Source organism: Erpetoichthys calabaricus, chromosome 6, assembly GCF_900747795.2.
Source record: "Erpetoichthys calabaricus chromosome 6, fErpCal1.3, whole genome shotgun sequence".
Classification (NCBI taxonomy): Eukaryota; Metazoa; Chordata; class Cladistia; order Polypteriformes; family Polypteridae; genus Erpetoichthys; species Erpetoichthys calabaricus.
This window is the reverse complement of record NC_041399.2, coordinates 51066757-51080091: the sequence shown is the minus strand read 5'-3', so window position 1 is coordinate 51080091 and position 13335 is coordinate 51066757. Positions and strand designations below refer to the sequence as shown.

Sequence of the window (13335 nt, the reverse complement as noted above, 5' to 3'; positions counted from 1 at the left end):
TTTACACTATTCTTATTGAAATTCAATACATCATTGATAGTACACGGCTCTTGATTAACAACAAAAATAAATATGCATTTCCTTTAAAGTAGGTAGTCACATTGTTGGTTCAGCTGATTCATTTGATATTTACTTCACTTTTAAGCTTATATTAAAAGGAAAAGAACACTATTAATAACATAAAATAGTAAAATGCTTTTATATGGGTGTTTAAAAAAGCACAAAATGATAGGTCTATAGCAACCTTTCATGCTTCGCTGTAGTACTTGAATTCTTAAGTGCAGATTACAAGAATTAAATGTTCTACAGTAAAAATAAATGCAGCAAAATATCTACCATTTTATAGCAATGACAAACAATCACTTGTTGGAGGTTTTTTTTTTTTAATTCAGGGTGTGAATTATCAGTTACTTGATATTCCCAAGTAGCTAATTTAGCCTTCACACCACAAGTCATTTTACTTCAACAGTGCTGATTAAACCCCCAGCAAGTGAGGGGCATTTCAACTGAAGAATACCAGGAAGGTATTCCTTTCCCTCTCCAGCCAATAAACAGCATTAAGACCTCATCTACAGCTTCCAGGATCAAATAAAATTTGGAGCTGCTGTCAGAGAAAGAAAGAAAAAGTGTCACCGAAAACAATAATACAATGTTACGAATTTTTGCCTGGATCCCAAAACACATTTTTAAAATTTTGGAAGGTACCACAATGTACAACAAACGTTCTAATCTTCAACCCTTACCCACATTTGTGACACAGATTCTTGGCTTCATGCAAGACTCTGTGTTGGACACATAATGAATCAACCCATGGACTCATAATTAATATGTTGTTTCTCAAGTATAGAAAAAAAACAAACAAAAAAAACTCCCAGAATATTCAGTAGCATTAAAATGGCAGGTTAATTGTAGAAAGAAGTCCACTTAGGAACCTTGTTTTTTAAATGTATTAATAGGAAGGAGTTGTCATTATATACTAGGTTAATGTAATGGCTTATACAGTAGGTCTATCCCTGATATCAGGTTGTGTAATGTGGCTAAGCAGCAAAAATGAAAGGTTAAAGTTTTACATCAGGTAGAGTTACTTAAGGAGGAAGAGAGAGAGAAGACTTTAATATTGGAAGGCTCACTGTTCACTTTTTTAATTCTGTTTGCAGGGCTAAGGATAGATAAATCATAGCCAACAAACTTCACTTTGGATACTACTGTACTAAATTGTTACTGAACTCATATTTTCAAAATAGTGGATGTTAGGATCTAGGATAGTAGAATCCTTAAAGGGGCAATGTCCCACAATAAAAGAGTATGCCACCTTTTATAAATACTATGATCCTGATAAAAAAAAACAACAAAGACATGCAGGATGGAATACGTACAATAACAAGTCAAACTACTGAGGAAAATTTGCTAATTGAAATAAAATGAAAACAGGAAATTTGTTGAGGAACACAGTGTTTCAGTTACATTCTGACAGGCCTTCTAATGACTAATTACAGAAGGGTAACAGCAAGAGAACAGACAATGAGTGGAATACATATGGGTGGACTCTGTCAACAATATTTTGGATTGTAACGAATTAAAACGTTAACTGCCTAAGCTAAATTTTTGTTTAAGTTTCAGGAACTGAACAGTGGCAGTGACTACATAAGGTTGCATTATGTATTGTAACACATTATTGTTTATCTTGAGGTCAGAGTGTAATGCAATCTTGAATATTAAGCAGATGTGTAAGTAGGAGTTTCAATGTATTCTGTACAGAAGACAACTACAACCACTACTACTACGGCTACTAAAAAGTAATTCTCAATCTACAAGTGAAATTTCTCTTGAGATAACAGTGTATCGAAAATGATTATTACAGCTTAAGCATACTATTCTGCAGTTTTCTTAACAGCTTTCATCAAAGCTTATTACATTTACATTTACTTATTTGGCCGATGACTTTACCCAAGGTAACTTACAGACATTTATGATACAACTGGTTATATTTCTTTTGGAGCACAGGCAGGTCAAGTGACTTGCTCAAGGTTACACAGTGCCAGCAGTGGGATTTGAACCCACAGCCTCAGGGTTTGAAGTGCAAAGTCTTAAAACCTACACCACACTGCCCTACAATGCAGGAACAAAACCTGCAAAAGGTATCACTCCATTACAGGACACTCATACACACATACATTCCACACATACTCGTATCAAAGCCAGAACTGACAATCAATTTAAATTACATGTCTTTAGGATGTGGGAGGAAAGTGGAGTTTCTACAGAAACCCCAGACAAACAGTGAGCATAAAAACTAAAATTAGACAAAAAGGATCATAGAATTTTTCTAAATAGTCCAAGGAGCATGAACTATTTCAATTTCTATGCCATTGTAAAATTTGTTCTGAAACAAATATGAATAACAAAATCATGCTTCGGCAGAGAGATGATGTGACTAATGAATATTGTTGAATTGCTAAATTCAACAAAAGGTTTTTCACAGCAAATTTGCCAAGTTCAGCTGTGACCTCATTCAATGGATTTTCCCTGAAAATTCACAATTTGGCTGGCTCAGAAAAACATTTTTCCCCCAGCACCCCATGATGCTTTGCAAGGCTTGGGCCATATCCCAGAGCTGCAGCAGCCAATCTAAGATTGGGATGTCGTTACCAAATCTACACAACCTGTCAGATTTGAGTCACACATGCATACTGTAAGTGTACTCTACCAAACACTTTATGACACTGCCTAATCTGCTTCGTCCAAGAGTAAAAAATTTACAGCATATACATGCATACGTGATGTCACTGCCTAATCTGTACTCCAGCCAAAATTGCATGTTATGCTCCTTGCTATGTGGCGCAGATTGGGAAATGACAAGGGCTGCGCCGTGGGTATATAACGTGTTCCCTTGCATCAAAGATTCATTGGGTGTTAGTCTCTTGAGCCACTGTTAGTACAACTAGCTAAGAGAAACCTAAATGACTCAAGAGTATTGCAAATGTGGAGTATAACTTAATCTCTAAGGCAGGCATATCAAATCTGTGCGGCCCGCATGACAGATCCTAGTTAGCAATAAACTTGTACAAAATGATTACTATCGTTTGTGATTGAATCATTCTGCATCTTCGGTGTTACTTATTGACTTTTCTTACTTCCACCTTCTGATAAAAGCGCATTTTCCCATGGCATTACGGTACCGGAAACATCATCTGCTAGTATAGTTGCAGCTGTGGCATCAGCTCCATGATACCCTAGGCATGACACTGCTCCCCCGCTAAATACCACCCCAAGCCAGCTGAAGAGCTGAAGTGGACTCGAGAAGTTGTTGAGTTGTTTATTAACAAATTTTTGTGATTTTGAGTTTGTAAAATTAGTGTAGGTCAAGGGACTTTTTGCATATCAGCTTATTTTACAATATAAACTTTGAAGTAAACTTAGTAAAGTAAAATTTTGAGCTACACAATGCCAAACATGCGTAAATTGATAGGTCTATGTCTTTGCATTGCAGTATGAAGGGTACAATGACCTCGACCAAGGTGAAAAGAAAGCTACAAGATGAGCATCGAATCTTTCAAGAGAAATGGGAACTGCTATATTTTTGTATAACAAGAAATGACAAAATTCATTGTCTGATTTGCAATAATGTCACTGCTGCACCAAAAGAATACAATATTAAACGGCACTACGAAACCCACCATGAAACTCATGACAAATACACGGGAAAATTGTGAGAAGATAAACTGTGAGAAATGAAAAGTAATCTAATTAAACAGCAAACACTTTTCGTCAAGGTGCATAAAGAAGGCGTGGCTTGTGTAAAAGCTAGTTATGCACTGGCTGAACTTATTGCAAGCAATGCTAAACCATATACTGAGGGAGATTTCATTAAGCAGTGCATTGTGAGAGCAGCAGAGATCGTATGACCTGAAAAAGCAAAGGCTTTCAAAGATACATCACTAACATGGAATACAGTTGCTGATAGAATTGATGCCATGGCCGGCAACTTGAGGGAACAGTTTCTAAATAAGTCAATTGAATTAGAGTGCTTTTCGATTGCCATTGATGAGTTGACAGATGTAATGGACATTGCACAGCTTGCTATATTTATAAGAGCTTGTGACACAAACTCAGAAATTACAGAGGAGTTGTTGGAACTTGTTCCCTTGCATGACACGACTACCAGCGAGGACATTTTCAACAAGGCTGAAGAAGTTATTTCTCAGTACACTCTGCCTATGGAAAAGCTTGTTTATTTGGCAACAGATGGGGCTGCTACAATGGTGGTTATCTTGTCACAAAGTACTGAAGAGGTTCTTCCTGCTGCGAGAAGAAATAACATTGTTTCTAGAGATGAAAAGAAAAGATGCAAGTTTTCTGAATGACGACATGTGGGTGCAGGACTTGGCATTTGCTGTGAATTTGACTGGACATTTGTATGACTTGAATCTGAAGTTACAAGAAAAACACAGACTTGTATATGAAAAGCTTCCAAGGCAAGATTCGTCTGTGGACACATCAAATAAGAAATGAGAATCTTGTCCATTTTCCTACATGTCAGGGTCTTAAACATTCAAATGACAATTTGATTTTTGGAGGATTTGTTTTCCAACTTGACTTACTGAGCAATGAATTCAGTGAGCGTTTTCGTGATTTCAGTTCACACGAACAGGACTTTGCGCTGTTTACGTCACCATACTCTTACGATGTTGAGAATGCGCCTGAGAATATCCAAATGGAATTGACTGAACTGCAGTCAGATTCTATTCTGAAGGCAAAATACAACGAACTTGGTGTGCCAGGCTTGTATGCTTACCTGCCACCCTCGTATGTGCAGATCCGTCAGTTGGCATTGAGAGTACTGTCTATGTTCGGAAGCACTTACCTTTGTGAGCAATTGTTTTCATTAATGAAAGCTACCAAAACCCCACATTGCTCAAGACTTACAGTCGAGCACCTTTCATCCCTCATAAAAGTTGCAGATGAACAAGATTTCAAGCCTGATATTGATGAACTGGTTACTAACAAGAGATGCTAAGTGTCGGGACAAAAGAAATAGATCTCAGACTAAGACTCCTATATAAGGACCTAGCTAAGAGGCTAAGATACTAATTGTACGCAGTTGTATGGAGATTGTATGGAAATAAATTGCTTTTCTTTAAACTTTAAGTGTTAAATTTTTTTAAGTTTTCAGTATTGGAAAGAAAGCTACAGTACCTTTGTATAATAGTATAAAAGTATTTGTTATAGTGCGGCCCGCTGACGCACATATGGCAGTCGAAGCGGCCCACCAATGGTAGTGAGTTTGACAAGCCTGATCTATATGCTGCAGCCAGGCGTTACATGGACGTCCCCTTGGCCTGGTTCACCAACTCGGGTCCTTAGCAATGAGGATCCTACGAGCCAGATCACCCTCTGGGAATCGCACCACATGGCCGTAGTGCTGTTACTGGCACTCCCTCACAATGCAAGTAAAGTGCCTCATTTGGGACTCCATAAGCAACCATTCGTTCAACACAAAATCAAACCAGCTTGGGGGGATCTAGGGTCATGTTCAACTCAGTTGATCATTCCAAAATAAAGTATATTTAGATAGTGTTTTAAAACTTCCATATTGGCAAAACATTCATTAATGCTTTGAACCACAAGGCAAAACACTCCAATCACACAACATGCAATGGGTTAGTAGAAGCTCATAATCTCAGAAAACAAATCACCAAACACTACATTTGAATTGTTTGTTGATCTTTTAAAAACAAAATAATATTTATTAGTGTACCAACTAAAACTCAACTGAAGCATTTGCATCACATATTTGGAACTGGAGCAAATGCAATGCCATCTCCAGGTACAACTAATTCCTCAACTTACAACTAGTCTAATTCAATGACAAATTCAACATTAATACATAGTCATAGGCAACAGCAAAGTTTGATCATTTACACTATGTGAGACAGTTAAAAAACAACAGAAAAGTGGCTATTTTAACAAGGATTCTGAACCACTAATATTAAATTAACAAGTTTAATTTTGCAAAGATGCCCTTAATGTTAGGACAAATAAAAAAAAAAGGAGAGAAAGATTCTGAAATTTAACGCAACAGGTGTGTGACAGTAGAAGTTTTGATTAATTTGACATTTCCTTTAAATAGTCTCTTCAAATGTATTATCAACCAGCTATTGTCTCCTCCATATACTAATCTAAACATAAATCTCACAACAGCACACGTCACAAACCAGAAAATAGTAATTTTTCCAACAAACCTGGTATGAAAGGTATACTGTCACAAAAGTGTTTGTGCACATGAAAACATAATGGAATTGTCTTTGTATTATTATTACATGAATAAGATAATACTATCTGTTAAGTTGCATTTTTGCATTTATTTTAAGCAGTATTTAAATTTCTGTTACTGGAGAGAAAATGTCAGTGAATAAATTTAGCATTAGCACAAGTTAAGAGAAACCAGGTAGTCAGTGGTGATTAGATCATTCTTTACAAACTCTACACTTAAGCACCCCTACCACTCCATCCTAAATCCCCATACCAAACAATATGAGGATTCAGAATTCCCGTATTTGTTGCTGCACTGTGGAAATTCACCTTCTCGGTAACACATGGAATTCAAGACCAGAAGGTGAATCCAAAAGGAAAAAACAGCTAAAATTAGACCAAAAACATAGCTGAATAGTAGTGGTCTATTTAAAACACACATTCAGTTCATTAAGTAGCTTTCACTCAAGACACTAATGTCTCCCAACATTCCACACTGCAGATATACACAGAATACAAAATTATTGTACAGCAACTTTACTGAGCATTTTCACCTGTAATTCTGAAAGACCCTTCCTCCAACTGCACAGAAGTGAAAATAACAATTAGGATTATGCAAAGAACTAAGCAACTTCTCACTACAACTCCTTGCACTTTAGAAAGGCTAATAATAATGGGCTCACATACTAAACTACAACACCTGCTTCTACTGTCATTCTGCCATGAGTTGCTTGGCACAGTTCCTAACTAAGCAGAGCTGCATCCTATACAGGAGGTCAACATTAGAGGTACAGCTTTGGAAACAAGGAAACTCAGCATTACCCAATAGTACAAGCAAAGCCTACTGTGCAAAATCTTGACTGCTCCTGTAATCTGCACCCTGGCACAACACCTGTTTATTGCAAAGGAATCCAAATGTTTACAGATACTGAGTTAGCAGACTAAGCTGTCACCATAAAGACAGCCAACAGCACCAAACATGGAAACCGACAATGGACAGATGAGCCACTACTGTGGTCTGAAAGATGTGGTGAAAGAGCTGTGCAGTGTAGTTGGGACGCTTACTTACACACTTGCAAAAAGAATTTTCACCTCTGAATACCCAAATAACATCCTGCAGGGAAAGGGTGCCCAGACAGTAAAGCTGTAGTCAGGTATATCATTACCATTACATGTTTGAATGTATGTTCTTTAGTGTTTACTGTTCTCCGATGCAGATGTTATTTCTGGCCTGGCTTTGACAAGTCATGTGTGTAGATCACATGCTAATAAAGCACTTCTGTCAGATTTAATTACAACTTTAGTAGGAATCAAAAAATGTGTCCAAAAACTTCTAACAATAGTTTATCAAATGTGCAAAATGCATTCAGGTATAAATAATGTGTTCACCATACACTATTATTGCTGAGTGAAACACAAATGTCTGCCAAGACCACCTAGCCTTATAATTCTCTCCTGCCAACATTTCACCTACTGAAGCAGGATGGGTATTAAAACAGAAAAACTACATCATACATACACAATATACTTAATTAGACAGATGGCAATTGTGATCTATAGGCTACATTGGAATTGTGATGTGTTCATAAGGAGCACAGAATTTCTTTATTCAACATTTTTTCAGAAATATTAATTACCTACATGTCATTATTAACTGGCAAGTTTAAAAGGCTCAGTTGAAAAGGTCTGGAAGTACTGTACATTCATTGGTTAAGCATGGCATCCCGATGATAAAACACAAATCACCACTGAGTGTGTGGAACAGATGGCAGGAGTACTGCAGAAATTGCCCATTTCATTTCGAAACCAGATATGACAAGTATAATGTAGAAGCTTGACCAAACATACTGCAATGTGACAATCACATCAAAAAACAATCGGTTAAACATCAGCACTGAACTTAAAAGATCAAGAAGCTGAATCATGCAACAACCTATTAAAAAAGATCAGGAGGCTTACCTTTATTTCCTTGTCCTTTAGGTCTCTGAGATCACATCGTAGACAAAATTGGAGTAACAGGAAAAAAAAGGAGGAAAAGCCAGGTCAGTACACTCTACTAAGGCAGAAGTGTGACTTACAATTTTAGAACAAGCAAAAAGAAGCCAAAACATAAGCGATGACTGAGAGCGCCCCAAAGACTCAAAACAACTTTTAATCTTGCGTATTCCGACAGGCCACATTTGGGTTCCTGTCATCCCTGCAAAAATACAAGATTACACAACCCTGAGGGGTCCAACTCGCCCTGTAGTGATACTGTCGACCGGAAGTCCTAAAACTCCATCCACCCCCCCCACTCTCAGTATTTCTCCTCCCCACTACCAACACTATAGTAAAAAAAAAATGTCATAAAAAGCAAAGCGGAGGGGACGATTCCCGGCCTTGCGGTCCCCGAAAAGCGAGATCGCGACAGTGTTTCGGGAGTTTAATGCACTGTTGATCACCAGTAGGTTGAGAGAGCGCCGACTCTACCTGATCGACACTGGTGGCAGACATTCTTCAGGAACCGGATCAGATGGCCGCTGCTGTTGATGTCCGCCGTCGCCCCTGCCTCACTCTCTTGAGTTAATCAGGCTGTCCGTTTTAAAAAGGTTTCCCCCCTCTTCCCCCCACAACTCTTACTTGCTTTCCAGTTTTATGGCTATAATTTCTTCTCGTTTTAACAGTAGTGTTCCTTTTTACGCCGATCTCAGTCCAGGTGGGGGGGAAACGTGTCTCTCACACCCGCTCTCATTCACTCACACTCACACTCTCTCACTCACTCGCTCACTCACTCACACACTCCGAGCCTGTTTCTGTTGCCAGATAAAATCTCCCCCTCTCCCCACACTCTCTCTCTCTCTCTCGCTTGCTCGCTCGCTCGCTCTCCTCAGTTCCCAGAATGGCGGATAGGATCCCACTCTCACTTCCGCTACGCAGCTGCTTGACCTTCCGCCGCCGGCGTACGCGCGCACTACGTCGCATGGCGACGTCGTGCAGTTCGAAGGTGATTGCTAGTCGGAGAGAGGAGGACCGTCCTTGTTAATCATTACTGTAGTTTCTTAACTATCGGCGCTAGAAATGAGCGAATATATTAAGTACAAAGTAATACTTAAGTGAATTTCGCAATAATAAAAATAATTAGACAAACTATGTTACGATTCTTCATGTGTTCAACATAAGAACGAGAGAAGATCATTCAAGCCACCCGGCTCATTTATTTAACTAATTGCGAAGCAGTCCCAATATATAAATATAAGTATATGCTGTACTAATTTCCCAAAGAGAATACTGCAGTACCTCAATGTATATTAAAACAAATATCCATAGCATAGTGGTCTCCAAACTCGGTCCGATGGACTCACTGTGGCTGCAGGTTTTTGTTTCAAATTATTTTATACTTTATGTTTTATGGGGTCAATATTAAAATTTAAAGAACTAAGTTTGGTAAATTTTGTTTAATTTCTTATTTGCGGATAATGTGTGTGTGTGTGTTTTTTTTGTTTTTTTTTTACTTTTTAACAATGTTTCCATCCTGATTTTCATTCTGCTCTTCCAGATGTGCTGGTTATTTAATCCACTGACACTGAAGCAATCGAAGCCTTTTATCATATAGTGTTGTTTGCCCGGGTGTCAGTTCTACATGTTTTTAATTGTCATTATTTGGATACAACAACAGCAGCAAACAAATTACAGTGAAAAATGGCAAAATAATAGAAAAATGACAAAGGAGAGTTAAGTATTTAAAGCTGTAGTAAAAACAGAAATATTCGTAAAAATCACATTGTAGTGCTTTTCTAAATGCAGAAATGTAAATGATCACTGCAGCAGTATGCTTGTTATGAGCATCAAAGGTTGCCATTTTAGCCTATGGACATCTCTCATCTTCTGAAACCACTTTTCCTGGTGTGGATTACAGTGGCAGCAACTCAGCCTAGACTTTCATGTCCTCAACTACAGATTCCAGCTTTTCCTGGGAAATTCCCACGCATTCTAAGCCAACTGAGAGACACAATCCCTCCAGTATGTTCTGGGTCTGCTGTAGGGTCTCTCCACCTAGTGGGACATGTCCAAAAGCAGCTCTAGGGGGAGCCACACCAAGGTGCCCAAAACCACCACAACTAAGTGCTCTCAATCCAGAGGAGCAGCTGCTGTATTCTGATGCTCTCCGAAATTGCTGAGCTTCTTACCGTATCCCAAAGTTTCAGCCCTGAAGTTCTTTCAAAAACCTTATTTCTGACATTTGTACTCATGACCTCATTCCTTCAGTCATTAATCACAGCCCATGACCATAATTGAGGAGGGGGATGTAGACCACCTGGTAAACAGAGAGTTTTGTCTTTAGACTCACCTGAAGAGACAGACGCTGTCTTCCAAGCGAGAACCATTACCTCAGACTTGGAGGCACTGATTCCCACTCAGCAATGAATCACTTGAATGCGTGCCAAAGGACACAATCAGATTGTTACTGGAGTATTACTGTAATGTCTCATGCAGCAGCTTTTATACTGAACAATCACAGCATTCACAATATCTCTGAGGTATTTTAGCATATCATACTTTGTTTTTCCTTCTCACCTCGTTCATGCAGAGTTCCTTAGCTATGCTTTAAATTATAAGTTCAGAATAAGGAGAACCCATGATTGCTGCTCATTATTTTAAACTGTCTGTAAGGAATGGACACCAGTGTAAATTATCCCTTGTTTTCCATGTTTGGCAAGGAACATTTGTACAGATTTTGAACTTGATGATCATTAAATTTCTGCTGCTGCTTTTTCCAAAGCAAATAGTGAGGGGGTGGAGTCTCTCTCAAAATTATCTCATCTGGTTTCAATATGAGCACACTCATGTATATAGGTACATTTTTGAATTGTTTGGTAAACCTAAACTGCATACCTTTTGGTACCAGGAAGAAATCAGAACGACTGGAGAAAAACTGCACATAAGGTGCCCAAAACAAGGTTTGAACCTAATATTACGGAGCTATGAAGCAGTAACACCAAACCACTGTTCCCTTATGCCCCTCTCTATAATCATAATATAAGAAATGCTTCTTATTTTCCAGGATATGAATGTACAGATGTGTTGATTTCAAGAAGAACAGATGATATCAATAGCAATAATCTATTTCCCAAGTTCAAATTTACTGCCAAGTATTTATAGTACATTGAAATATTTGCATGGCTCCCACAGTAGTACAATCCCAACAACAGATAATGAATAGAAACACAATGAATGCAACATCATGTTAAATAATACATATTTTATATACAAGAAACACTTATGTAGTAGTCAGTCAGTGTGTTTACATGTACATACATAACCTGGATATTGTCAGTAATCTGGTTAAGGCAAAACGTATATGCGCAAGTAATCTTCTGGAGTTATTCTTTGGCAAAATGCTCTCTTGTCATTAAACGGAATAAATAAGTTAAACATCATCATCGGCCACCAAGCATGAAGCCTTTGATAATTTTCTTGGCAAAATAGCCAATAAAACATATTTTATAAATATGTTTAGTCCTTCATGTGCTCTGAAGTAAATAAACTTCATCCTCTTTTTCATACTCGACCACAAGCCCCTGAGGATTAGCAATATAAACTGTGGCTGCTACATCATCTGATCCAACTGTTTCAGCATATACAGTATATAGCAAATGGAAGGATTAAAATAAACTGTAATTTTATTAGTATATCTCTGTTATGGGACTGCACACAGCACACTCTTCTGCTTGGCTATGTGACTGAGCTCTGTGAAGGACCAGTATACCAGTACGTGTTCTTCTTGCTATACACCCATTGTTGCTACGATAATAGTAACACAGGTATTTTTACTTCAATAAAGTAAGCGTTGTGTTAGGTTATTGATTACTTTAAAAAGAAATTGGACTACTTAACACACCTTACTTTTATGCTTTACCCTACTGCTCTTGGGATTGTGCTGATGAACTTAGCAATGTACATTCAGCTTATCAACATATATGTAGCAATTTCTGAAATATTGAGGAAGAGTATTTCAACCAGGAGAAGGAAAAATGTGTTTACCTGATCATTTGTCACAGGAAATGTATCTTGTGAATGCATCCATCTACTGGAATTGTATGCAAAATTAAGCAGGCCAACAAAGTGCAACAGATATGTACAGACTATGAAATCTTTAACTGCAGCTCGGTTAAGGGTTTACATGGCCAGATAATTGGGTTACTTGTTGACTGGGTTTCTCTAATAAAGGAGTACATGGCATTTTAGAAACCAGGTTTCTGTGAATAACCGAGTTATTAAAGTGCATGTAAACACACTGAGTATAAGTCGTAGTTAGGTAGTCTTATGATCTATGAATATAAACAATTTCTGAATTATTTTTGATGTGAATAGCTAATGGTCCTGTACTGTTTGCGTGAAAGGAGGAGGGAAAACAGATAGGGCTAGAGGCTTTAAAAATGCTGTTTGCCTTCCTAAAGCAGTGAGTGTACTGTATAATATATGTTATAGACAGAAGAGAGCTGTGTACTGTTTGGGCAAGATGACTGAGGTCTTTAATAATACTGTTTACCGTGTCCTTATGTCCTGAACAAAAGGTAAATGTACTCCAAGGATATTCTGAGCTGACTTCACAATCGTCTCTAATGCTTATTTATAATATGTTACAAATATACACATTAGATTTTCAGTGATATTGACTCCAAGGAATTTAAAGCTTTTAATTCTCTCCCCACTGTCCATGCTGATATATATGAATGTTTGGTCTGCCTCCTGCTTTCTGAAGTCTTTTACCAGCTCCTTGGCTTTGCTGACTTTAAGGAAGAGATTTATGTCCTGGCACCACTGTACAGGAAGACAAACCTCTTCTCTTAGAGCTGTCTTCTCATTGTTGATGATCAGGTAGGGCTACAATGGTTGTGTAATCAACAAATGTATTGATATAGCTAGAGCTGTGTTTGTGACCACAAAGTCACAAATAAACTTTGCAGGAGAGGGAGTGAATGCTCCTTTAAGAACAGATTATTTTATCTCACAACCTAATGCTAGTTCAAAAATACATCAACACACACCTCACAACAGGCAGTGAAGTACATAATACTCAAGCAAAGTAGAAAAAAGAACTCG

The 13335-nt window shown here is 38.0% G+C and overlaps 1 protein-coding gene across 2 annotated transcripts in view; it reads right to left on the bottom strand.

Annotated features, from left to right (window-relative positions):
* Positions 1-9160, bottom strand: part of ythdf3 (YTH N6-methyladenosine RNA binding protein F3) — a 61084-nt gene extending 51924 nt beyond the window's left edge. Inside the window, exons 1-2 of one of the 2 annotated variants that reach the window (XM_028803571.2) lie at positions 8722-9160; positions 8212-8236 (exon numbers count right to left, since the gene is read on the bottom strand). In XM_028803571.2, coding sequence (XP_028659404.2) covers positions 8212-8236; positions 8722-8745 — 49 coding nt within the window. In that variant the 5' untranslated portion in view covers positions 8746-9160. The remainder of the gene's footprint in view (positions 1-8211; positions 8237-8721) is intronic. The other variant, XM_028803572.2, reaches the window with a different exon arrangement.
* Between the last annotated feature and the right edge of the window lie 4175 nt (positions 9161-13335).